At 42.0% G+C, this 26480-nt stretch overlaps 4 protein-coding genes and 1 non-coding gene across 10 annotated transcripts; all 5 read right to left on the bottom strand.

Moving 5' to 3' along the window:
* Positions 1 to 69: 69 nt before the first annotated feature.
* ppp1r18 (protein phosphatase 1, regulatory subunit 18) lies at positions 70 to 18114 on the bottom strand. Of its 6 annotated transcripts, XM_044052473.1 has the most exons (6): positions 17955 to 18114; positions 17766 to 17854; positions 14968 to 17416; positions 6083 to 7645; positions 1800 to 2010; positions 70 to 1005 (listed from the first exon to the last, which is right to left on the bottom strand). In XM_044052473.1, exons 3-6 carry the CDS (start codon positions 17344 to 17346, stop codon positions 962 to 964), a joined length of 4197 nt encoding a protein of 1398 aa, XP_043908408.1. In that variant the 5' UTR covers positions 17347 to 17416; positions 17766 to 17854; positions 17955 to 18114; the 3' UTR covers positions 70 to 961. The 6 variants fall into 6 exon arrangements, with proteins under 6 accessions (XP_043908408.1, XP_043908405.1, XP_043908407.1 ...); XM_044052470.1 differs by having other exon boundaries at positions 17766 to 18114; XM_044052472.1 differs by having other exon boundaries at positions 6083 to 7648; positions 14971 to 17416; positions 17766 to 18114.
* LOC122786286 (nurim-like) lies at positions 11578 to 13797 on the bottom strand (the record flags this gene model as incomplete). The annotated part of the gene is made up of 3 exons (XM_044052476.1): positions 11578 to 12544; positions 13293 to 13469; positions 13555 to 13797. Coding segments are annotated over 3 exons (699 nt in total), but the record flags the coding sequence as incomplete, so codon positions are not given.
* A 786-nt stretch (positions 18115 to 18900) lies between the features above and the next one.
* nrm (nurim) lies at positions 18901 to 22518 on the bottom strand. Its single transcript, XM_044052475.1, has 4 exons — positions 22328 to 22518; positions 20869 to 21062; positions 20607 to 20783; positions 18901 to 19859 (listed from the first exon to the last, which is right to left on the bottom strand). Exons 1-4 carry the CDS (start codon positions 22485 to 22487, stop codon positions 19581 to 19583), a joined length of 810 nt encoding a protein of 269 aa, XP_043908410.1. The 5' UTR covers positions 22488 to 22518; the 3' UTR covers positions 18901 to 19580.
* On the bottom strand, positions 22048 to 22120 carry trnak-cuu. Its single transcript has one exon. It is a non-coding gene; the product is annotated as a tRNA-Lys (tRNA).
* Positions 22519 to 23892: 1374 nt separating the features above from the next.
* Positions 23893 to 26265, bottom strand: LOC122786845 (LIM domain-containing protein 1-like). Its single transcript, XM_044053347.1, has 7 exons — positions 26220 to 26265; positions 25960 to 26061; positions 25018 to 25085; positions 24617 to 24679; positions 24410 to 24540; positions 24264 to 24315; positions 23893 to 24120 (listed from the first exon to the last, which is right to left on the bottom strand). The coding sequence occupies exons 1-7, from the start codon at positions 26251 to 26253 to the stop codon at positions 24037 to 24039; spliced, it is 534 nt and encodes a 177-aa protein (XP_043909282.1). The 5' UTR covers positions 26254 to 26265; the 3' UTR covers positions 23893 to 24036.
* Positions 26266 to 26480: the final 215 nt, after the last annotated feature.

Below are 26480 nucleotides of genomic sequence, written 5' to 3'. Positions count from 1 at the left end.
TATGATGTTATTGAACATTATAGTGAATAACTGTTCGGTAAGATACCAACAAATAAAAAGGAACACACCTTTTGCCACAATTATTTATTAGGTTATTTTTCTCCTGAAGCCAGCTTCTTTAACATCATAGGAAAATATGTCTTCAAAGAATATGCACATAATTTATATAATACATATCTGTTTTTCCCAATTAAAATATTCATTTATAAACAGTATGTCTTTAACAGATTGCAATATAACACTTATATAGAGCTAAAAGTCAGATAGCAGCTGTAATATGCTGAAGGTAATACCATAGTTAATTTAAGTGTAGGTCAAATAGTCACAGAGACTTCTAGTCAACTTCCTTCACTTCCGTATTTAGTATATACAGTGTACTGTATATACATGTATATATATACACATATATATATTTAAACTGTAGACAGTAACTGTACTATTACCAGGTTTTTTTTGTTTGAACAGCAAGGCTCAAATAAACCTCTAATAAGATAAAAACCATGCAAAGTGCACCAAAAGCTCATTCCAGCACCCACCTTTTTTTCTGAAAGGCGTCAACCGAGAAAAACCAAATACCTTTCATATCATCTGTGTGGGCAAATCCAGCAGGCACATGAACACAGATGATAAAATACTCTTCTGTGTTGAGGCAGTGCTGATTTAAATTTAGAAAATCGTATAGAAGACACTATCAAATACAGTAGCTAAAATATATAAATCTTATCAGTTTCTTCATATTGTATAAACAACCTGAGGGTCTTGTAAAACTTTTACAATATGTACCATTCGTAACACAAATGTCTCTCTTACAACTGCATAAAACAAACTGAACTGTACATTTCTTACACACTCAGTCATTCTGATGCCATGCCGACACAAAACAAAACACAGTGACACAACACTCAGGTATTAACATGACACATAGAAAAGAATATTGCTCAACATAATGTTGGTGATCTCATCACAAGGGCAAATTTGGTGAAGATGACCGAGGGCAAGACTCATCTGGAAGACAGAGAGATGTGGAAGGTAAATACGGTGAATATAGGATTCTCAATTTCTTTATTTATTGTTTGTATCAACTTTGGAGCTGACTTAATCCCATCCATGTATGGTTTTAATCAATCAAGGGCATCTTACAATCTTTCTTCCCTATGCTGAGCTTGCCCATGTTGCTAACCTGCTACCATTAAAAACAATTAAATTGGTCAGTTCATTTATTTAAAGGACAAGGTTGGTGTTATTCCAGTTTTTTTTCACTGCCCCAATTACACAAAGTACGTTAAAGGTCCAGTGTGTAACATTAAGGGGCGTGTCATTGAGTGTCTGTGTATTTACTGTCCTGTTTACAATTACAGCTTGCTACCTGTCCATTAGCTACATTAGCATTTTTCTCCACTGTGTTCAATTGTGCGTATAGTTAAGACAGGAGTTGATATGGTCCAGTGACTTTGCTTGATACATATTTGTTGGTAGCATATGAGGAATTGACTTTCAGGCCTTTCTCAATTAACAAACATAAGTGTTGTGTTGTGTTTTAATAGTTTTTTGGACAACACTGGAGTTGTATGGCACAAAGAAATTAGCTACAAGCTTATGGATGCACAGTCAGTGTGTGTGTTGGAATTTTCAGGGGGAAAATTTTAATTTCACCATCCTTGTCCTTTAAAGGAAAAGTCAAAAGCTGCTGAAATTGTGACAAGAGAGCACAGAGAACCCTAAGACTGTTTAAAAAACAAACAAAAAAAACATTTAAACTCATTACACTTTATGTTTTTTCAGCAGTGGGTGACACTGACCCACTCTTAGACCACGTCCCATTGCAGTCCCAACAATCTTTGTGCTCTTAGACGTGATCACTCCTCCGTCCACGTCAGCGTCTTCCACCTGTGCCCCCTCTCCCTGCTGCCTCCCAAGATCCTGAGCGTGCAACCCAGCCACCAGCATGGAGGTCTCTGACGGGTACTCATACACCTGCTCCAGCTGGTCCACATCAAAACACACCGTCACCTGTAAACATAAGAGAGGTCGATGTACTGAATCTTCTGGTTATTTTAAAATCATATATATAGAACTCCTCTGTTCCTCATGCTCTCATAGTGGATGAGCCACTCTTCACCCTCAGCCAAGGTTTACTTGACCTTTAGCTCCACAAGCTCAGCAGAGGACACTGTACCACAGTAAACATGCATTAACAACATCACCATATGCTATTTCTAGATAGTAGTCATAATTCCAACTTTATTTAAATTTATTACAAAACAAAAGGAAAGTGTGGCTACATCTTGTAACCTGTTTCAATCAGTACATTCAATTATAATATTTTGAAATATAATTATTAGATTATTTCAGAAATCAAAACACTGCAAGCAAATAGCAAAGTAAACCATGTAGTAAAATGGTCATTTTTCCGCAGTTCATTAACAACAGATAAGTGCTTAAACGGTCAAATGTAAACACAGGCTGGAGGAACTAACGCGTGTTTATGCTGTCAGTGTAATGTTAACTGACAGCATGAGGCTTAACACAGCAGAAATACCCTCTCCGTGAGAGTGTTTACTGACTGAACACCTTATGCACCAGGTATAAAGCCATAAAATGTCAAATTCAAGGATTGGGGTGTGTCAAATACACACATACAAACAAAAACATAAACACATAAAAAGTACGATTTGCACATACAAGGAATTTGTTCTGGTGTCATTGGCGCTTTATGCTTGTTATGCGCCAATGACACCAGAACAAATTCCTTGTATGTGCAAATCGTACTTGGCAATAAAGCTCTTCTGATTCTGATTCTGATTCTGACATTAGTGCAGACCAGAGCAGGTGAACGTCACTGTTTGTCAATGTTTGTACAGAATATAAACATAAATGCTGTGTCCAATAAATATGAATACGTACTACATTCACACAGACATATATGCTTTAGTGGGGACCAAAGCAGCTGAATGTCGCTGTGAGTCAGTGTTCGTACAGAATATTAACATAAATGCTTCTGTATCAAACCACATGTAGAGAAGTGTCATTTCCAGCATTTTGGTCAAACGACATACTGTATGATAAACTCAGTCTCCCTCTTTCTATATCAGTGATACTGCAGCCTCACAGCAGGAGTCTGCTCCTCTTTTTGTTCTTCTTCTCTACTCTCATCTTTAGGAATTATAAATAAAGTAACATGGCTTCCCTGTGAGTTTTTACATCGAGGAAAGACATAGTTCTGAGGACAACAATATTTCAGCTCGCTAGCAAACCAGTGGTGTAGGAGCAGGTGCAGTTACTCACAGGGTTTTTATATTGTTAGAGCTGTTAAGGTTGAGTTATGCTTAGGTGGAGTTAGACAAACCTTTGAAACTGACAGTACACAGTGCAACTACTATGGCGAGATATGCAGAGACGACCGACTATATAGAAAAATAGAAGATAATAGTGCCAAGCTTGCGATTAAGTCCAACAACGAATCTCAAAGGCTTAATCAGTTTCTGACCACTTTTATTACACATAAGCTGGGTTCAAATTACATCGAAGCCAAGCTCCCATGAAAAATCGTTGAAACATGACCAACAACCATTATTTAATAGTAGATAATGCAGTTATTGCAATTTATTAAGAAACAAAATATGATAGAATTGAGATTTATTTCTTACACTCATTTTATCTTACTGCATCACTTCAAATATTCATTATACATCAACATGAAATTATTTTATTGCACCTATTTTTGAACTTAATGTCGTAATACATTTTACCCCACCTGCCACACCCCAAACTCCGCCTTTGATGCTAATTATGGCTTTGGTGTGTTGTCAAGCCGTATTTTCAAGACAGGAGAGAAACAATTTCTTTATTATTTAGAGGAATATTTGTGCACACTCAGTGATACACAGAACGAGAAAGTTTAGTTTCTGTCGTTTCCTCTATGCCTGGATAGATAAATGTTTGTGTGGAGTTAGTTTACTCAAAGGTCAGCATGGTGCAAACATAAGACCTAAATGTTACAGTAAACAGCAGAACATCCACTGTGTGTCTCAAAATAACAGCAACTCCACTCCACTGACACCAAGACTTGCATAGTAGTAAACACACCTGGATGTGCAGAGAGAGACAAAATCTGAAAAGACGGACACAAGTCTGCACATGCTACACAAGTTACATGTCTGCAGAGTATTGCAGGTAATAGCTCTGCATTAGAGAGGCTGGGCACATTATGCTAAGGCACAGGAGGCTAATCCTCCCTCCCTGAACCTGATTAACCCAGCAGGAAAGCAGAGGCACATACAGTGAGAGACAGACTCTGAAATAGAAGAGGAATAAGCAACAGAAAGAGGGAAGTTTCGAGTTAATACAAATGCTATTTTTTGTATGTTCAGTAGTGCTTGATGAGAGGTGTACATTAAAATGTCTATCCAGGTTTTAAAGATTGGACAAAGTTTTGATCAAAGCCTTTAAGAGGTGCATTTATGAATGTTATAAAACTGTCTGACATATTGGAAAATGCCTTAAATGTTTGGTGCAAGGGTCAGTTAGGGAGGAGATGATGATCAGGGAATGAACATATAGAGGAACATGAGAGCGCAATAAGTATGAGGTAGAAGGCTGCCCCCATGATGGCACAGTTCAATGGGGGAGGAACACGGGCTTGACGTTCAACCCTCTGAAGGACATCAATGTGAGAGCGACAGGTGGTCAGAGAATCAACAAGCGTTCACTTACTCCAACTAAAGACAGCTGTGCTTACAGATGAAGAAAGACAGAGTCAATTACCCATTTGTGTCTGTAAAAAGTACACAGAGGATCGATGGTAAAGTTTTATTGACATAAATGTTTGGTTATACAATTTGAAGATACTGTAATTGGTGTAATGAGACCTGACGGACTTCATTTACACAGCTAGTTTCTCTTTCACTCTTGAGTGGACTGCTGTAGTTAAGTCTTTTGAAAGAGTTTACCCTGAAATACAGTATAACAGTTCAGTGTGATCTGAAAAGGGTGACAGCGTCACTTCCTTTTGTTGATCTCGGCCTCTTGTTTGGAGGAAGTGCAGACGTTTTGAAGAGGAAGTGAGCAAAAACATGCAGTGTAACTAGGAGTGTTGTTAGATCTAATAACGATCCTTTAATCACTTTAAATCCTTGCATTATTACTGTCAAACCCCGTCTTTTATCTCTGCCCCCTCCCCCACGCCCCCCACACCTCCACTCTTGTTTCCAGGCCGGCGTGTCAACGCTCTCATTCCACGACACCCACGTCCGACTGACAGTTGGCGGCCTGCCGTCAGACGTGCTCAGTGATACAGTGCAAGGTCAGCGTGGTCAGAAAGTGTCAAGCACCAAGACTGTAGACTAACAAACTATACTCGCCATAAACAGCCAAGAAGATACAAAGAGAGATTTGTCTGCGAGGCATGGAATGCTGACTCAACAGAAAAAGGCAGAAATGGTGTGAGGGAACGAGGAAGAAGTCTACAATCCACTCTGATGTAGACTGAGGTGAAATTACCAGCAGTTTATCACGTCTAAAGTATTAAAAACACAGGCTTACTATCTTGTCTTAGACTTAGCGTCCTGTGTCTATCACACATCCTGTGTGAATCACAGGCGGGTGCAATAATGGATTGATTTTCTCAATTAGAAAAAAGAATTCAAAGTTCAAAAAAAGAGATAACACCAATTCCTCACAATTAACTGAGATTAATTTGTAGTTTTAGTTGACACCACTAACCCATGTGATGTTAGGTGGACTCAAAATGCAAGATGATGAGAAGACAAAGGAAGGAGCTTGTGGTTTCCAAGTCAACCGTTCTGTCTGCAGTGAGGCCTGTGAATATACCATTAACTGTCTCTTAGTGCCTAAACTAAGGAGTGGAAAGTTAGTTAAAACTTTGTTGGGGGATAAAAGTATGAAACGATCATTTTGGGATTTAAGATGTTGGGCTCGGTGATCACCCTGTTCTCCCAGTGAGAGGGGATTGTGCAAAACAACCATTTGACCATCAGGCAGGTGACTGGCCCACATCAGAAGAATTTCAGAAAGGTGGGGGAGAAACCATCTGTATGAAAATATCTCAAAAGTTTTCACTCACCCTTTTTGGCATCGCTCTGTTTTTCACCAGACTAGACTTCTCCAGAACTTGATATCCACCAATCACCTCGATCTCCTCCACCGTGGGGTACTTCTTCTTCACTGGCTCAGCCACAGCGGGGCTCATCTGGGGCTGCTGTGATGGAGTTGCAGCGGGAGTCGGCCCTGTCGACGTAGACCCTGTTGTGGACCCTGTTCCTCCACCTCCTCCTGCAGCGCCATGTCTTTTTGGACTGATTGTGATGGTGGCACCTCTCTTCACCTGGCCCCCAGACGCACTCCTCACAGAGAAAAGCGTGGGTGATGGGGTGGGTGATGGAGAGTCACTGGGAGACTGGGTGGGAGATAGGGAGCTCGGGGAGGAGGCTGGTGTTGGGGCACAATCCAAGGGTTTCAGAGAATTGTCTGGGGACTGGCTCCTGAGAAATGAGGGGTTGATGGTGATAGTTTGCTTGACCTGGGATGTTGGAGACCAAACACGCTGAGGCGACATTTTGTCCTTTGATTCTGACTGATCCTTCTCCTGTGTCTTGACGTTGTCCTTTATCTTGTACTTTAACAAGTCTTTGGGACTTTCCTGCCTTGTTTTTCTGTCCCTTAGGGGAAAATTCGATGACGTATAAGACTTCAGAGCCTCCTGCTCTTTCAGCTGAAACTGCTCTATCTGTCGTTGTATCTTCTGAACTCCACAAATGTCTTCGCCTGACAAGGTTTTGTTCTCTCCCTGCTGAGCATTTGATATGTGAGGCGTCACTTTAACAAGGTGCACTGGTGAGATGTCCACAGTCCTCTCCCTCAGACACAAGCCTGTTCTTGAGCCAACAGTTTCCAGATTGTAGATCCGGCTCATAGCTGCGAGGGAGTTGGGATGAGGGGGTGAAAGTGATTCAGGTTGTGTCGGGTTGAGAGCTGATATATATTCCTCTCCGTCCTCCTCCTCTGACAGCTCGTGCTCTTCGGTCTCCCTCTCTTCTCCACTGTTGTGTTGACTCCTGTGGTACCTCAGCTGTTCCTCTTCATGTTTCAGGGGTTCATCGTCATCCTCGGATGTCTGAGAGCTATCAGAGATCACTTCAGCAGCAGCAGCAGCAGCAGCAGCAGTAGCAGCAGTGGCGTACCCACTTGTTACTTCCTCTCCTCTGACAGCTTGTGAGTGTAGGACAGAAACAGGAAGCTGAGGGCACATTTTCAACACTTCCTGCGTGACGTCAAAGGCAGCCATGGACGCCTGCGCTGCTGTGTCTTCCTGTACCGTATCTGCTTCAGACAGCTTCTTCCGTACATGAGCCGCAGCTTCCCATTCTTCCTCTATTTCAGCTCCCCTCTCATCGTAGCTTTCCCCAGCTGTCTGACAATCGCTGATCTCCGCAGCCACGCTCCCCTCTCCGTCCAGTTTCTCTTTTTGTCTCAGCTTCTCCAACTCCCTTTGTCTAATTTTCTCCCGAAGGGACTCGATCCGACTCAAGGGCTTCCCAATCCTCCAGCTATCCCTCCTCTCGACCCCTTGTCCTCCCTCCCAGTCTTGCCCCTCGTTGTTTTGACCTAGAGTCTTTTTTCTCTCCACCATGTCTTCTGCAACATAAAACACAGTCATGGGGATTTGAATCTCCAGGGGAACTGGAGGTGGGATCCTTTTTGGAGATCTGGGCATTAAATCCTGAATGAGGCTCTCTGATGCGTCATCTATGTAAAGTTGGCCTTCTTTAGTAATCTCTTTTTTCAGTTCGTGAGCAGGCCTGTAAGCCACTTCTCCTCCCGTATTGCTATAAACAGTTGTGTCGCCTATTTTTTCTATTTTACCAATTAGTTCATCTGCGTGCCAGGACAACACAGAGTGCGTTAGGTGGGGACCACTCCACTCAGGTCTGGGGTGGGGGTCTCCAGCTCTGTCAGTGACTGTGCACAGTAGACGAGAGCAGTCGGTGAAAGATGGATCGGGTCTGTCGTGGCTCTCATCAGTGAGGCATGGACTCGCCATGTCTGTTGATGCAGCTGTGAGATAATTCTGCAGAGTTTCAGGAGGGATTGTGCTTTCAAATTCATCTCGTCTCACCAAATCAGACACCCTTGTGTTGCCAACTTCTGCCTCTTTCTCTACACTCACCTCTCTTACCAAACTCTTCTCACCAGACACCAGCTTTGCTTCTATTTCGGCTCTTGATTTCCCTTCTTTCCTGATTGGAACTCTTCTAGCAAATGAGATTCCCTCTGTGTTTTTGACGGATGCAACCATGAACCCCTCGTCTCCGCCTCCGTCACCTGACGTTTTTGGAGCCCTCGTATCGATAGGCTCGACTTTCTTCACTTCACTCCTGTTTTGGATCGAGATACGTGGTTCTGCCTCATGTCTCCTCTGTAAGGACCCTTTTTCATCGTTTTTTACATATCCATCCCTACATTTTCCAAACCTGTCTTTATCTAAAAGTCGTGTACACGGCACTTTGCTCTTTGCTGGTGTTTCCTTCTGTAAATCAGCCACATCCACACATGGTGCCACGCGCTTGTCTGAGTGCTCCCTCTCCTGTGTTTTCCTCTTGTAGCATCTTTCATCATCTAAACCATTCTCTTTTGCGGAGATGACACGATCAGAGAAGCTAAACGAGCGCTTCGGGAGCACATTCCTCCCTTCTGCGCTCCTCTCCTCAGACTGTTGGTCATCTTCATCTCCTGAGTTTTTTCTCCTACCTGGTCGTAAGAAGTTATCAGAGCTTTTGGATCTAAGTGGCGGCTTAGGATGCTCTCCAAATTTACTCAGCAGCTGGCTAACCCTCCCTCCCTTCTCAACAAACATATTATCCTCCAAGTTGTCCTTCCTGTTTTCTTTAATAACTGTTGCCTGGCCCCACGGTCTTTCTTTCCCCTTTACTGGCTCTTTCTCTTTTTCTCTCATCCCTGACATGTCTGCTCTGAGCTCCCTGCCATTACTCTCCTTCCTTACATGCATGCTGCACTTCGTCTCTCCATCCTCTCTCCCTTTCCCTCCCGTAGTCCTCTCTTCAGGGCTTGCAGAAGGTTTTATAATCAGAACCTCGGATGCACGGATCTCAGTGACACTCCCTTTTCCAGCCAGGATCTCCCTCAGATCCATCTTCATCCCTCTCTTCCCCTGGTGCTCCTCCTCTGGCCTCTCCCCCTCCACCTCCCTCCACCTCCCCCGTCTCTCCTCGTCACCTTTCCTGTCCTGTTCGATAATGATGATGTTGTCGGCTCGAATGGTCCGCAAAGAAGGTACGAGAGGAGAATATGAACCAGAACCAGATGGCGAGTCAGTTTCTTCCTCCCCGTCGTCTTTTCTTCCCTTTAGGAATTCCTTGTCCCTCATTGCATCTTTAACTGACTCTTTCCATTGGCTTTTATCATTTTCCCATCTCTCCCTGCCGTTATCTCTTTCTCTTCCCTGACTCCTGTCCCAGCTTCTCTCCTTTTCTCGTCCCTCACTTAAATCTCTGAACCTCTCCATCTTCAGCTCCATATCTTGTCCCCTCTCCTTTTCCTTTAAGTCAGATTCATTGCCCACATCTGCATCCCTGCCCTTCCTCCATGCACTCTGCGTGAGAATAAATGGGTTTTCATGGAGTGGAACTATTGTTTCCACAGACACCTGACTCACTGATCTGGGGTCTTCATCCAGCCACTGACCAGGATCTGGACTGAGTGACATGTCACTTCCCAAATTAGCTGTCACAGAGCTGTCTGTGTCACTCAGCCCATCAGAGGGAGTGGATCTGACTTCCACCGGCAGGAGACAGACGTCTCTCTCCCTTTCCCTGTCACCCACACTGTCCTGCTTTGCTTTCCTCCGCTGGATGATCCCTCGCTTCCAGGCAGGCATGTTGGCAAGCTTCTCCTCCTCCTCTTTCCCCCTCCTCTCTCGCTCCTCCTCCTCTCGCCTCTTTCTCTCCAGCAGGAGTTGCTTCCATTCCGGCAAAGAGGAGACAGACATAACAGAAAAAGTGGACGGTTTCTGGACGGAATGGCTGGCACTGGTCCTTTTTGAAGCCTCTGGGATTGGTCTGCAAATGATGATATAACATTAGTGTATCCTTAGCTGCAGTCTCAATATTAGATGTCACTAATTCTTACACAATGATGTACAATGATGATGAAATGACATGTAATACACACTGCACCTTTAAATAAAAGAAGTGTGCATGTGTAATATCAACTAATTGATCTATTTTCAGTCAATCAAGGCACCTTCACAGGTTGGTCAAACAATGTCTTGTTGCCTTATTCTTTACTCCACTTCTTTGACCATCACTGATTTATTCTAATGAACTTAAATAAAACCAATAAATACAACTACTTTCCATGTTTAAAACGTACTTTTTTAATGAATAAAACATTAAAAAAAGAACTCACCACACCGCCAAGAGTTGTTATTTCATCCGCCTTGAAGTTACACTTGTCATCTCCTCTTGTGCGTCTTTGGCTGTGCGTAACGCGTTCCACTGTGTGGCGTAAAAATAGCAGTTCCACAATAATGTTAACAGTGTAAGAGATCGTGTCGAAACAGGGCGTTTTGAAATGGCCCGACAGCCTGAAACCAACCTCCGTCCTCGGTGTAGTAGTAAATATTTGCAGCGTCGGAGCAGCGACACTCTAATCCGATAATTACATTAAACTCTGTCAGGAGTGTTTAGTGGAACACACCATATTGTGCGACCTAAGAAAAGGCGTTTTAAGAACACAGCCGTCTGCCTGAGCGCAACCTCCCCCCATCACCACCACCACCACCACCCTCCTCCTTCCTCTATCTCTCCTTCCTCTCATCCTTCCATCTAGCAGGGGTTAAATGAAGAAGGAGGAGGAGGAGGGAGGTGAATCAGTCTAGTTTGAGCTGCAGGAGTTTATCTGAAGCTGACCCAGACATAATCTAAGTCCCTTTATCATGCATTTCTCAAAATAACTACTGTATTACCAGTGAATTATTATGATCTCAGTGCGCGAAGCATTCATTCACTTTACTTTGAAAGTACCACACTATTAATTTCAAGCAACACATTTGGTAAGATGATACAAAATAATAAATCAAGAATGTCTTGTTTTGATGTATTTTGTTTGCAAAGTCATTAGTCATATTAAATAATAACTTCCACTGCTTATATCAGTATCTTATGACTTTCAGCTGGTGTTTTTCATACTTTTTCCTCATCATTTATATCAATAACGTCACTCTTCTAACATAAACTGGACATTTTATTCTACAGGAACATTATTATACTGTTTTATTTTGAGTTTTGGTGAAACTACAACACTTTAAACCCAGTTATACTCGTATATACTCGTTATACTTGTACCTAATAAAGTGGTCTTTGGGTGTATTTTTAGTATGTACACGGTAGAAAACTGTTTTAAACAGATGTGTCTGCAACGCTGCGACCAAAACAGTAAATAAGTTGTCTGTGAAAATGAAACACACAACAAACGTGCAAAAAATAGAATGAAAACATACATACAAAGAAAGAATCACACACACACACACACACACACACACACAATTTAAAACTCATTTCATTTATTCAACATGTCTAGAAAATACTGTCTTTACACAGGATATCAAAGTTAAAAATGTTTGTCAGTGTGAAATATCAACATTACATTTGCCAGGACAATTAAATGTGAAATCAGTGTGTTAAAAAAATACAGTGTAGACTTAAACAGCCTGTAAAAAATATAACCTGTAAAATGTTGTTTAAAATAAGAAATATGTCATTGAAAATATATCTGAAAATCCAAAAAATAAAGGCACGTGAAGTTTTTTAGTTTGATATGTAATAGTTAGTGTCTCTGCAGCTGTGATTTAAACTCTCAAATCTCAGTGTGAGTGTAAAAACCTCTGGTGTTGCTGTGGAAAAGTAAACATTACAATACAATGGGGTTCAAATAAAACAATTCTGTTCTGTTGGCTCAGAAATGTTACAGTAGTACTAGAGTTGTTTTTTTAATGTTTTAAATGGTGGAATAAGATTTCCTTTAGTAATAAACCAATGATTACCAACGTGAAAAGAGAAGTAAACAAAATAATGTCCAGTAGCACAGAATTCAGTGTACATGTGGTCATTTGACATGAGCAGAAATGACCAGAGCATGTTTGTTTTGACCTCATTCAACACAAGTCTCTGCTGAAGTCTGTTAGAAAGGGTTTAAAGTCAACAGGCTCCGCAGTAAGAAGACACTTATTTCACTCCTCTTTGCTGTGTGGCTCGGCCAGGAGCCGCACCTTGCTGTTAATCTGGACACAGAGGTAGGCTAAATCCTGTTTGTCCAGAGAGTGTGCCAAGGCCAGGTAGGTGGACAGGGTCCCCGCCAACAGGAGCCTGTCCAGGGACAAGGCCGGCAAGAACCACAGCACTACGCCCAGCTCCAGGCACACTGGGTGACGGAGGTGAGACAGGAAACGCTGGGCCTGAGTGGATTTGTGGCACAAAGGGTCTCCTAATCCAAGACACTGGTAATAAACCTGAGATTAAAAGAGGAAGGAGGGGAAGAGAGGGGGGAAGGCGGGGTTGAGTCTTCATGACGGAGGTGATGCATCTGAATGGTACGCTGAGTTGGGGGCGGGGCATTGAAAGAATCATACAGCAAGTCATCAAAAAGATGAAAGATGAAAGAAAGAAGAGGTTTTACAACCTCAAACATCCAAGAGGAATATTTTAAAGTGTCTCTTTTCATATTATTAGGTTGTATACCGGCGTGTAAGTGACATTTCAAGCAACATAAAAAGGGATACTTGATTCAAAGTACAAGTATGTTACCCAGAAAATGATTTTGGTAGACGTTGAAGTCACTTTACTTAAGTTAAAGTCTTAAAGTCTTACTGTACTTCCGTATCAAAAGTCATTTTCTGATATAAAATGTACTCATGTTTTAGTAAGTAAGTTGTCTTTCAACTGGAAGGTTGTGGGTTCAATTCCTTGCTCTGTTAGTCTATACGTGTCCTTGACGCAGCAACCCCATGTTGCTGCGTGTGAATGGCAGCTCATCAAGACTAGAAAAGCTCTATATAAATACAGACCATAATACCAGCTCTTCTTCTCCCGATTTTATTTGGTAGTAACCAGTAACAAAGATAGTTAGAGGAAATGTAGTGGAGTAAAAGTAAAAGTTGCGATGTGATTTACTGATTTGCCTTACCAAGCAGTTGGACAGGTGTACCTAATAAAGTGGCTAATGAATGTATACTGTCGGTATCTGGGCGCTCTGGTTACCTGCTTGATGCCCAGCAGCTCTGGGTAATCAAAGATCATGAGGACGCTGCAGATGATGGCCCAGCAGAGAAAGTGCAGGGTGAAGCAGAGCAGAGGAAACCAGACACTCCAGGGAGCGTGACGCACTGACCACAGACAGGGGGCGCCAGTCACGGGCTGCCAGTACCGCATCAGGATCTAACGCACGAAGAAAGAACAAACGACGTGAACAACGAGCGATGCCTGTGCGTCACCGCGTACGGCGATGAGTGTGTAGCTGTACCTGAAGTGCCAGAGCAGTGGTGAAGCAGTACGCTGTCCTGTTCAAAGACCCCAGCACTGACTGCAGAGCCTGTTTGACAGGAGACCAGGCGAGCAGACTGTGCTGTGTGATGAACAGAGCCAGCAGAACCACGTCCACAACAAGACAACCGAGGACTGAGCTGTCCTGCAGGGCCTCACTCCACGGTATGGAGTCTGACGTGCAGGCACACACATGTGGACAAGGGGAGACAGAAAGTGAACAGTGTCACCACAAAGGATACAAAGTGTGAATTGACCCACATCACCATACAAATATTAGTGTTTTGCCTTGTAAAATAAAGGTGAAATAAAAAAAATGTAATAAAATCTACAGCTGCTTAAGTCTACAAGAGCATAAGACTATGATTGCTGCTTTATCTCGTTTGTCAACCAGTCACTCTCTGCCACCAAAGTCCATAGAGAAAAATCAGTGTTTTGTTTTTAAGCGAGCAGGGACACAGGAGCTGGGGGTCGACTGCAGCCTTGTTGGGTAAGTTTGTGTCACAACAAAGGGTTTAAGATATCTGAGGTTTCTGACCGAGGCAGCTGAGGATTAACAACATGTTCCCAATCGCTGATTTTATCTTCATTGGACTTTGGTGCAGGAGTGAGTGGTTTCCAAACATTTTGTTAAGACCTAAAATCAGTTTGTCTTCCTGTCTCTGCTGGCAGCCATGTTATCAGTGAGGGTTTAAGGAAACAGGGGCATGTGCTGCAAAATCAGAGCTGATAATGTGCAGATACAACTCATACCGCCACACTTCGAAAAAAAAGGAAACTCTCCCTTTCAAAAAATAACAACATGAATAAAAAAAGCAATTACAGGTACAATCACAGACAGAAAACTGGTATTACTACATTCCATCACCAGGTTCGTGTGCTCATAATACTGTAGTGTAGTGTCAGAGTGTGTCAGTCATTCATGGTCCAGTAACACACTGCAATCAATAGAGCCGCAAAGAACACACAACCTACTATTTACAAGCACTAAACACGTGATGATAGACAAACAGATCATTAACTGTTTTCACTGTACTACATTTGGTCTACAGAAGACCACGTTTTCTCTGATTGTGTTAAAGTTAAAGTTAGGGATCTTAAATTACATTAAAACGTTAAATTCTAGTCTATGTTTGTGATTCCACTCAGGGAATAAATGTGTAGTATAACCAGCACTGCTTTTTTTGTATTCTGTATACACCACACTGCAATATACATGTGTGCAATGGTTTCTCTGTACATAATATGACAAATTAATTAAATTTTAATACTAAACAGTTCAGCTTTATCATTGAAAATATTCAACAACAATTTTATCTTAGTTCTAAGTAAATAGTAAATAGGAAAATACAACAACAATAACAAGGTCCAACCAGTCAGAAGCTCTCTCCACCATGTCTTCTGCAACATAAAACACAGTCATGGGGATTTGAATCTCCAGGGGAACTGGAGGTGGGATCCTTTTTGGAGATCTGGGCATTAAATCCTGAATGAGGCTCTCTGATGCGTCATCTATGTAAAGTTGGCCTTCTTTAGTAATCTCTTTTTTCAGTTCGTGAGCAGGCCTGTAAGCCACTTCTCCTCCCGTATTGCTATAAACAGTTGTGTCGCCTATTTTTTCTATTTTACCAATTAGTTCATCTGCGTGCCAGGACAACACAGAGTGCGTTAGGTGGGGACCACTCCACTCAGGTCTGGGGTGGGGGTCTCCAGCTCTGTCAGTGACTGTGCACAGTAGACGAGAGCAGTCGGTGAAAGATGGATCGGGTCTGTCGTGGCTCTCATCAGTGAGGCATGGACTCGCCATGTCTGTTGATGCAGCTGTGAGATAATTCTGCAGAGTTTCAGGAGGGATTGTGCTTTCAAATTCATCTCGTCTCACCAAATCAGACACCCTTGTGTTGCCAACTTCTGCCTCTTTCTCTACACTCACCTCTCTTACCAAACTCTTCTCACCAGACACCAGCTTTGCTTCTATTTCGGCTCTTGATTTCCCTTCTTTCCTGATTGGAACTCTTCTAGCAAATGAGATTCCCTCTGTGTTTTTGACGGATGCAACCATGAACCCCTCGTCTCCGCCTCCGTCACCTGACGTTTTTGGAGCCCTCGTATCGATAGGCTCGACTTTCTTCACTTCACTCCTGTTTTGGATCGAGATACGTGGTTCTGCCTCATGTCTCCTCTGTAAGGACCCTTTTTCATCGTTTTTTACATATCCATCCCTACATTTTCCAAACCTGTCTTTATCTAAAAGTCGTGTACACGGCACTTTGCTCTTTGCTGGTGTTTCCTTCTGTAAATCAGCCACATCCACACATGGTGCCACGCGCTTGTCTGAGTGCTCCCTCTCCTGTGTTTTCCTCTTGTAGCATCTTTCATCATCTAAACCATTCTCTTTTGCGGAGATGACACGATCAGAGAAGCTAAACGAGCGCTTCGGGAGCACATTCCTCCCTTCTGCGCTCCTCTCCTCAGACTGTTGGTCATCTTCATCTCCTGAGTTTTTTCTCCTACCTGGTCGTAAGAAGTTATCAGAGCTTTTGGATCTAAGTGGCGGCTTAGGATGCTCTCCAAATTTACTCAGCAGCTGGCTAACCCTCCCTCCCTTCTCAACAAACATATTATCCTCCAAGTTGTCCTTCCTGTTTTCTTTAATAACTGTTGCCTGGCCCCACGGTCTTTCTTTCCCCTTTACTGGCTCTTTCTCTTTTTCTCTCATCCCTGACATGTCTGCTCTGAGCTCCCTGCCATTACTCTCCTTCCTTACATGCATGCTGCACTTCGTCTCTCCATCCTCTCTCCCTTTCCCTCCCGTAGTCCTCTCTTCAGGGCTTGCAGAAGGTTTTATAATCAGAACCTCGGATGCACGGATCTCAGTGACACTCCCTTTTCCAGCCAGGATCTCCCTCAGATCCATCTTCATCCCTCTCTTCCCCTGGTGCTCCTCCTCTGGCCTCTCCCCCTCCACCTCCCTCCACCTCCCCCGTCTCTCCTCGTCACCTTTCCTGTCCTGTTCGATAATGATGATGTTGTCGGCTCGAATGGTCCGCAAAGAAGGTACGAGAGGAGAATATGAACCAGAACCAGATGGCGAGTCAGTTTCTTCCTCCCCGTCGTCTTTTCTTCCCTTTAGGAATTCCTTGTCCCTCATTGCATCTTTAACTGACTCTTTCCATTGGCTTTTATCATTTTCCCATCTCTCCCTGCCGTTATCTCTTTCTCTTCCCTGACTCCTGTCCCAGCTTCTCTCCTTTTCTCGTCCCTCACTTAAATCTCTGAACCTCTCCATCTTCAGCTCCATATCTTGTCCCCTCTCCTTTTCCTTTAAGTCAGATTCATTGCCCACATCTGCATCCCTGCCCTTCCTCCATGCACTCTGCGTGAGAATAAATGGGTTTTCATGGAGTGGAACTATTGTTTCCACAGACACCTGACTCACTGATCTGGGGTCTTCATCCAGCCACTGACCAGGATCTGGACTGAGTGACATGTCACTTCCCAAATTAGCTGTCACAGAGCTGTCTGTGTCACTCAGCCCATCAGAGGGAGTGGATCTGACTTCCACCGGCAGGAGACAGACGTCTCTCTCCCTTTCCCTGTCACCCACACTGTCCTGCTTTGCTTTCCTCCGCTGGATGATCCCTCGCTTCCAGGCAGGCATGTTGGCAAGCTTCTCCTCCTCCTCTTTCCCCCTCCTCTCTCGCTCCTCCTCCTCTCGCCTCTTTCTCTCCAGCAGGAGTTGCTTCCATTCCGGCAAAGAGGAGACAGACATAACAGAAAAAGTGGACGGTTTCTGGACGGAATGGCTGGCACTGGTCCTTTTTGAAGCCTCTGGGATTGGTCTGCAAATGATGATATAACATTAGTGTATCCTTAGCTGCAGTCTCAATATTAGATGTCACTAATTCTTACACAATGATGTACAATGATGATGAAATGACATGTAATACACACTGCACCTTTAAATAAAAGAAGTGTGCATGTGTAATATCAACTAATTGATCTATTTTCAGTCAATCAAGGCACCTTCACAGGTTGGTCAAACAATGTCTTGTTGCCTTATTCTTTACTCCACTTCTTTGACCATCGCTGATTTATTCTAATGAACTTAAATAAAACCAATAAATACAACTACTTTCCATGTTTAAAACGTACTTTTTTAATGAATAAAACATTAAAAAAAGAACTCACCACACCGCCAAGAGTTGTTATTTCATCCGCCTTGAAGTTACACTTGTCATCTCCTCTTGTGCGTCTTTGGCTGTGCGTAACGCGTTCCACTGTGTGGCGTAAAAATAGCAGTTCCACAATAATGTTAACAGTGTAAGAGATCGTGTCGAAACAGGGCGTTTTGAAATGGCCCGACAGCCTGAAACCAACCTCCGTCCTCGGTGTAGTAGTAAATATTTGCAGCGTCGGAGCAGCGACACTCTAATCCGATAATTACATTAAACTCTGTCAGGAGTGTTTAGTGGAACACACCATATTGTGCGACCTAAGAAAAGGCGTTTTAAGAACACAGCCGTCTGCCTGAGCGCAACCTCCCCCCATCACCACCACCACCACCACCCTCCTCCTTCCTCTATCTCTCCTTCCTCTCATCCTTCCATCTAGCAGGGGTTAAATGAAGAAGGAGGAGGAGGAGGGAGGTGAATCAGTCTAGTTTGAGCTGCAGGAGTTTATCTGAAGCTGACCCAGACATAATCTAAGTCCCTTTATCATGCATTTCTCAAAATAACTACTGTATTACCAGTGAATTATTATGATCTCAGTGCGCGAAGCATTCATTCACTTTACTTTGAAAGTACCACACTATTAATTTCAAGCAACACATTTGGTAAGATGATACAAAATAATAAATCAAGAATGTCTTGTTTTGATGTATTTTGTTTGCAAAGTCATTAGTCATATTAAATAATAACTTCCACTGCTTATATCAGTATCTTATGACTTTCACCTGGTGTTTTTCATACTTTTTCCTCATCATTTATATCAATAACGTCACTCTTCTAACATAAACTGGACATTTTATTCTACAGGAACATTATTATACTGTTTTATTTTGAGTTTTGGTGAAACTACAACACTTTAAACCCAGTTATACTCGTATATACTCGTTATACTTGTACCTAATAAAGTGGTCTTTGGGTGTATTTTTAGTATGTACACGGTAGAAAACTGTTTTAAACAGATGTGTCTGCAACGCTGCGACCAAAACAGCAAATAAGTTGTCTGCGAAAATGAAACACACAACAAACGTGCAAAAAATAGAATGAAAACATACATACAAAGAAAGAATCACACACACACACACACACACACAATGTAAAACTCATTTCATTTATTCAACATGTCTAGAAAATACTGTCTTTACACAGGATATCAAAGTTAAAAATGTTTGTCAGTGTGAAATATCAACATTACATTTGCCAGGACAATTAAATGTGAAATCAGTGTGTTAAAAAAATACAGTGTAGACTTAAACAGCCTGTAAAAAATATAACCTGCAAAATGTTGTTTAAAATAAGAAATATGTCATTGAAAATATATCTGAAAATCCAAAAAATAAAGGCACGTGAAGTTTTTTAGTTTGATATGTAATAGATAGTGTCTCTGCAGCTGTGATTTAAACTCTCAAATCTCAGTGTGAGTGTAAAAACCTCTGGTGTTGCTGTGGAAAAGTAAACATTACAATACAATGGGGTTCAAATAAAACAATTCTGTTCTGTTGGCTCAGAAATGTTACAGTAGTACTAGAGTTGTTTTTTAATGTTTTAAATGGTGGAATAAGATTTCCTTTAGTAATAAACCAATGATTACCAACGTGAAAAGAGAAGTAAACAAAATAATGTCCAGTAGCACAGAATTCAGTGTACATGTGGTCATTTGACATGAGCAGAAATGACCAGAGCATGTTTGTTTTGACCTCATTCAACACAAGTCTCTGCTGAAGTCTGTTAGAAAGGGTTTAAAGTCAACAGGCTCCGCAGTAAGAAGACACTTATTTCACTCCTCTTTGCTGTGTGGCTCGGCCAGGAGCCGCACCTTGCTGTTAATCTGGACACAGAGGTAGGCTAAATCCTGTTTGTCCAGAGAGTGTGCCAAGGCCAGGTAGGTGGACAGGGTCCCCGCCAACAGGAGCCTGTCCAGGGACAAGGCCGGCAAGAACCACAGCACTACGCCCAGCTCCAGGCACACTGGGTGACGGAGGTGAGACAGGAAACGCTGGGCCTGAGTGGATTTGTGGCACAAAGGGTCTCCTAATCCAAGACACTGGTAATAAACCTGAGATTAAAAGAGGAAGGAGGGGAAGAGAGGGGGGAAGGCGGGGTTGAGTCTTCATGACGGAGGTGATGCATCTGAATGGTACGCTGAGTTGGGGGCGGGGCATTGAAAGAATCATACAGCAAGTCATCAAAAAGATGAAAGATGAAAGAAAGAAGAGGTTTTACAACCTCAAACATCCAAGAGGAATATTTTAAAGTGTCTCTTTTCATATTATTAGGTTGTATACCGGCGTGTAAGTGACATTTCAAGCAACATAAAAAGGGATACTTGATTCAAAGTACAAGTATGTTACCCAGAAAATGATTTTGGTAGACGTTGAAGTCACTTTACTTAAGTTAAAGTCTTAAAGTCTTACTGTACTTCCGTATCAAAAGTCATTTTCTGATATAAAATGTACTCATGTTTTAGTAAGTAAGTTGTCTTTCAACTGGAAGGTTGTGGGTTCAATTCCTTGCTCTGTTAGTCTATACGTGTCCTTGAGCAAGACACTTAACCCCATGTTGCAGTGTGTGAATGGCAGCTCATCAAGACTAGATAAGCTCTATATAAATACAGACCATAATACCAACTCTTATTCTCCCTATTTTATATGGTAGTAACCAGTAACAAAGATAGTTAGAGGAAATGTAGTGGAGTAAAAGTAAAAGTTGTGATGTGATTTACTGATTTGCCTTACCAAGCAGTTGGACAGGTGTACCTAATAAAGTGGCTACAGTACTGTCGGTATCTGGGCGCTCTGGTTACCTGCTTGATGCCCAGCAGCTCTGGGTAATCAAAGATCATGAGGACGCTGCAGATGATGGCCCAGCAGAGAAAGTGCAGGGTGAAGCAGAGCAGAGGAAACCAGACACTCCAGGGAGCGTGACGCACTGACCACAGACAGGGGGCGCCAGTCACGGGCTGCCAGTACCGCATCAGGATCTAACGCACGAAGAAAGAACAAACGACGTGAACAACGAGCGATGCCTGTGCGTCACCGCGTACGGCGATGAGTGTGTAGCTGTACCTGAAGTGCCAGAACAGTGGTGAAGCAGTACGCTGTCCTGTTCAAAGACCCCAGCACTGACTGCAGAGCCTGTTTGACAGGAGACCAGGCGAGCAGACTGTGCTGTGTGATGAACAGAGCCAGCAGAACCACGTCCACAACAAGACAACCGAGGACTGAGCTGTCCTGCAGGGCCTCACTCCACGGTATGGAGTCTGACGTGCAGGCACACACATGTGGACAAGGGGAGACAGAAAGTGAACAGTGTCACCACAAAGGATACAAAGTGTGAATTGACCCACATCACCATACAAATATTAGTGTTTTGCCTTGTAAAATAAAGGTGAAATAAAAAAAATGGAATAAAATCTACAGCTGCTTAAGTCTACAAGAGCATAAGACTATGATTGCTGCTTTATCTCGTTTGTCAACCAGTCACTCTCTGCCACCAAAGTCCATAGAGAAAAATCAGTGTTTTGTTTTTAAGCGAGCAGGGACACAGGAGCTGGGGGTCGACTGCAGCCTTGTTGGGTATGTTTGTGTCACAACAAAGGGTTTAAGATATCTGAGGTTTCTGACCGAGGCAGCTGAGGATTAACAACATGTTCCCAATCGCTGATTTTATCTTCATTGGACTTTGGTGCAGGAGTGAGTGGTTTCCAAACATTTTGTTAAGACCTAAAATCAGTTTGTCTTCCTGTCTCTGCTGGCAGCCATGTTATCAGTGAGTGTTTAAGGAAACAGGGGCATGTGCTGCAAAATCAGAGCTGATAATGTGCAGATACAACTCATACCGCCACACTTCGAAGAAAAAGGAAACTCTCCCTTTCAAAAAATAACAACATGAATAAAAAAAGCAATTACAGGTACAATCACAGACAGAAAACTGGTATTACTACATTCCATCACCAGGTTCGTGTGCTCATAATACTGTAGTGTAGTGTCAGAGTGTGTCAGTCATTCATGGTCCAGTAACACACTGCAATCAATAGAGCCGCAAAGAACACACAACCTACTATTTACAAGCACTAAACACGTGATGATAGACAAACAGATCATTAACTGTTTTCACTGTACTACATTTGGTCTACAGAAGACCACGTTTACTCTGATTGTGTTAAAGTTAAAGTTAGGGATCTTAAATTACACCAATATTTATTGTTTGTTTTAAATCAAAAAAGGGAAAAGGAAAAACGATGACGCCCAACGTGGGGCTCGAACCCACGACCCTGAGATTAAGAGTCTCATGCTCTACCGACTGAGCTAGCCGGGCGGTGAAAGCACAGGAGGCGTGGCCAAAATTAAATGCCCCGGCGTCTGTTGTACAAGTGAAATTTGTCAAATTACCAACTTAACCACTTAATTCACGATATAAAGCATTTACTTTTATAACAATTATAAGTAACGCGCTGGAAGTCATGTCATATTCGTTCGTTCATTATTTTCTTTCGACCAGAAGTATTTACCGAGACTTACTCACCTTGGCAAAGCCTCGTCTCCCCGGTAATGTTATGGTAAATGGCTCTAAATGATATGAACCGAACGAAGTCTGCACCGGATATGAAGACAAACGCAAAGTTTAGTAAAGACACGGCGCCGAAAGCGCAGCCGCGTATAGTGACTGACGCCATTTCAACCATCGGATCTTCATTTGGCAACTGCCACGGTGGTTTCTTCCGGGAGGGATGTTAGTGACAGTGCCGATTATCGCCACAAGGTGGCAGTACACGCACACACAGCAGCAAAAGAAGGTGAACGCACTATGAGGAAATATGTGTTTTCATAGTTTTGAACGTCAATTTTGTGGTGTTGTTTCTTGTTTTCTTATCATTGTTTTTGCATTACTTTGTCATGGTACGTTTCTCGTCTTGATGACCAAACTTTCATTCAGGGCATTTATGTGCAGTGCTTTTTCACCCATTCACACGCTGTGTCTTGTCCAAGGACACATCGACCGGGAATCGAACCCACAATCTTCGAGTTGAAAGAAGACCAACGCATTATTTCTGGCCATCTTGTGGTCTTCTTGTATATCACTGTAAGTATTTTGTGTCTCGTTATATATGTTCTGACTCTACCATCGTTTTTTCTTTTTCAACCATAAACGAAAAAGCGCCGTTTTTTCATTTCTGTTCAAAAAATCAAAATCAAAAAACGAGAAATGAGAAAACCAAATTAAAAATTTTACTATTTATTTTGCCATTTTTTCTATCTGAGGAATGAAGTGAAGGACAGGAAGTCAGGTAACCCAAAAGTAAAAGCAAATACTTCAAAATGGTGCGCACAAGATACTTTCTCGTGCGCACCAGAAAGTATCTCGTGCTCACGAGAAAGTATCTCGTGCTTTCTCGTACTTTTTTTTTTTGTCGATGTCCCTTTAGGGCAGGGAACCTTTTTGACTCAGAGAGCCATGAAAGCAAAATATTTGCAAATTTATTTCAGTGAGAGCCATATAATATATTTTAAGACTGAATTTAACTAATTGTGAGTATAATAAGCCTCTGAATTTATTCTTTTAAATAATGTTGTTATAATACTCACCATTAATGCGAATTCTGGTTCTTGTGGACCCTTTTATTGGCAGAACAGCAAGACTTTCTTCGCGCAGTGTGTCACCAGCAGCATATTTTGCAATCACACTGAACTGCGACAAATGACTTACGTCTGTTGACTCATCCAAAGCCAGGGAATAGAACGGTGCTGCATTTATGTCATTCACTTGCGTTTCCTCCACTTCCAAAATCGATGGATGGATTAAAACAAGTGATAATATTTTATGTTTTATCTGAAAAGCCGAAATCTGCGAGCCAGATGCAATCATCAAAAGAGCCACACCTGGCTCGCGAGCCATAGGTTCCCTACCCCTGCTTTAGGGGCTCCGTATAAAACAGAAAGTTTTAGTTGTTTATAAACAGTGTTTTTCAATCCCAGTCGTATGGATCCACTGCCCTGCAATTTTAGATGTTTATTTGCTCCAACACAATGACAAATACTGTTTAAAACATCAACCATTGCTTAACTTGCAATATATCTGCTACGCCACTAGACTAAGAGGAAATAAGTGCAAACCCTACTTGAGCATGTTCACAGTGACTTTATTGCAGTCATAAATCACATATATATATATAAATATGTTCTGTACATTTACAAAGACCAGCAGAAACATGTACTGTATGAAAGTGAAACTCCTTAAATTAGGTTAATCTCACCACTGTAGCACTCTACGTGGTAATTTCGGTTACATGACACTACTCGAACACATTCTGTAGATCCCTGGAGAACAAAAGCAAATGGAGAGAAATTATTTGCACACTTTATTCCAAAATTAAGTACATGGAAAGTGTGTAGTGATGTGTGTTTTAATGTGAAATCAAACAAACAAGTGCACTCATGATGTAAACGGAGTTGCAGCTCACCTCGGTTGGCAGTATCGGTGCTCTGCATGCGGCACAGCGGGGGGCCTGGAGCCTGAACCCATGAAAGAAACTGGACAGTGACGTCATCCTGGGTGTGACTTGCACGTCATGTGTCTGGCAGTGTTTGGATGAAATCTGTGACTCACCTGTGGAAGTCGCTGACACAGTACACTTTATCGTCTGAGTCAACAGTGAAGGGCTGACCCTCCAGACTCTGACTGCACACTGCACAGCGAAAGCAGCACGGGTGGTAGGACTTTCCACGAGCCTGCAGCACCTGACGGAGCAAAATGGGTTCTTCACAAACAGACACATATAAACATATAAAATTTACTGTAGTAAATCAAACTCACCATATCCATGATTAAAACCCCACAGCTGTTACACACTTCTGGGGCTGGATGAACTCCTGAATACTGCAACAAATAAAAATAAAGCATTGGTAACACTTTAGATTAGGGATCACATATTCACCATTAATTTGTTGCTTATTTGCATGTAAATTAGTAACATATTGGCTCTTAATTAGTCATTATTAAGTGCCTTATTCTGCATGGCCTTATTATACAACCAGTAAGCCATAAACTAAGAGTTTTTCCTCAATAACCTCAGAATTATTGCTTATTAGTAATAAGTATCCTTGCCAATATGTTACTAATTTGCATGTTAATAAGCAACTGATTAATGCTGAATATGTGCTCCCTAATCTAAAGTGTTACCAAATCCGGTCGTTTTAAAAACAACATATGTTTACCAAAAAGTCATTCTCACAATAGATTCCACCGGAAACCGAGTAAAAGGGTTTGCCGCTCAGCTTTTCACCTAAACGTGAAAGACGAAGGACAGAGAACAAGGTGAATGTGAGGAAGTGTCTTAGTGACATCATTCACAACAAAGACCGAACGTAAGGGAACAGGTTTAATATGACATAACGGTGTATGGGGAGGATCTCACTCGCTGCAAGACGATCAAACAAAAACAAATTCATGTTTATAATCTATGGGGTTCAATCAATAAATGTGATTGGAACAGAACAATAGTTAACTAAATTAGACCGTGAAATGAAAAAGAGATTTTAATAATTGTTGTCCTGTGTTTGTTCATTTGTTCCTTCTAACAAGACTAGGGCTGAAATAATCACTCTTAATCAATTATTAATTGATTACTAAATCAAATGTCACCTATTTTGAGTGTTTTTTTTAAATAATTAAAACAGCTTTCTCAGATGATTTTTCAGTTTCTTAAATGTAAGTATTTTCTGGTTTCTTTGCTCCATGTAACAAAGAAATCATTAAAACTGTGGACAAAACAAGACATTTGTGAACATCATCTTTTCTTTTCTGGACTAAACGATTAATTGAGAAACTTATCGACAGATTGATTTATCATGAAAATAACCAATACTCGCAGCCCTATGTAAGTAAATGATTTTCATCTATATAGTAATATTTTATTAGTTTTGATGATAACTTAAGTGATTTATGCTAGTTTTGCCATTCACCCATTCACAACCACACTCATATAGCACATTTACAGTTTAGTTTGGAATACAGTAATCTAATCCAGGTTTGAAGTGTTTGTTTATATTATCTCTAAACCCACCTTAATCAAGCTTTATGCAAAAGATTTAAAGACACAGTATGTATTTTTTCCCCCAGGGCTTTAATATAAAACATCCACACTAAGAGAAACTCACTACAGACGCTGCAGATGAAACAGGCGTCGTGGAATAACTGTCCCATGGCCCGGCAGCCTCTCCCTGCGCCGTACACCGCTTTACTGCATCTCATACAACTTCCTGAATCCACACATGAAAAGACACAAGAAGCTGGTGACTGGTGAAACCTGATCCACTTTAGTCACTCACTGAAAAACAAACTGTTACAGACTGACAACACAAACGCGTTGAGCGATCATCTGTAGTGTTGAATTAAAAAAAACAAACTTGTGTATTACCAAAGTAAAGGCTGCCACTATAAGTTGAGTCCATCCTCCACACTGTCCTATATGTCCCTCAGCTGTCTTGTCCTGCTGGAGCCTACAGTATACGACTGTCTGTGGGTCTAATTTTATGTGCGGCGCAGACAGCTGTAAGACGAGCTGCTATCTGAGTTTATGGCATTTGATGCTTTTTGGTCCTCATACAGTACATGATCCTCCTGACTCCACACACGGTGTAACTGAAGTGCACTTTATTAGGTACACATAGTAAAGTGG

The sequence above is a fragment of the Solea senegalensis genome, linkage group LG20, assembly GCF_019176455.1.
Source record: "Solea senegalensis isolate Sse05_10M linkage group LG20, IFAPA_SoseM_1, whole genome shotgun sequence".
Lineage (NCBI taxonomy): Eukaryota > Metazoa > Chordata > Actinopteri > Pleuronectiformes > Soleidae > Solea > Solea senegalensis.
Note: the sequence above shows the minus strand (reverse complement) of the source record. Positions and strands in the feature narration are given on the sequence as shown.

Excerpts from the sequence above, each read along its gene's own strand:
- nrm (XM_044052475.1), bottom strand. The coding sequence starts at position 22,487 with ATGGTTGAAATGGCGTCAGTCACTATACGCGGCTGCGCTTTCGGCGCC. Across the intron at positions 21,063-22,327 it reads GGAGACGAGGCTTTGCCAAG|ACTCCATACCGTGGAGTGAG; the intron begins GTGAGTAAGTCT and ends CCTGCACGTCAG. Across the intron at positions 20,784-20,868 it reads CCACTGTTCTGGCACTTCAG|ATCCTGATGCGGTACTGGCA; the intron begins GTACAGCTACAC and ends TTCGTGCGTTAG.
- ppp1r18 (XM_044052470.1), bottom strand. The coding sequence starts at position 17,346 with ATGTCTGTCTCCTCTTTGCCGGAATGGAAGCAACTCCTGCTGGAGAGA. Across the intron at positions 7,646-14,967 it reads TTTATGTTGCAGAAGACATG|GTGGAGAGAAAAAAGACTCT; the intron begins GTGGAGAGAGCT and ends GCAGAAGACATG. Across the intron at positions 2,011-6,082 it reads ACAGAGCGATGCCAAAAAGG|GTGACGGTGTGTTTTGATGT; the intron begins GTGAGTGAAAAC and ends TTATGTTTACAG.
- LOC122786845 (XM_044053347.1), bottom strand. The coding sequence starts at position 26,253 with ATGGACTCAACTTATAGTGGCAGCCTTTACTTTG. Across the intron at positions 24,680-25,017 it reads ATTGTGAGAATGACTTTTTG|TATTCAGGAGTTCATCCAGC; the intron begins GTAAACATATGT and ends TATTTGTTGCAG. Across the intron at positions 24,316-24,409 it reads TGTGTCAGCGACTTCCACAG|GCTCCAGGCCCCCCGCTGTG; the intron begins GTGAGTCACAGA and ends TCATGGGTTCAG.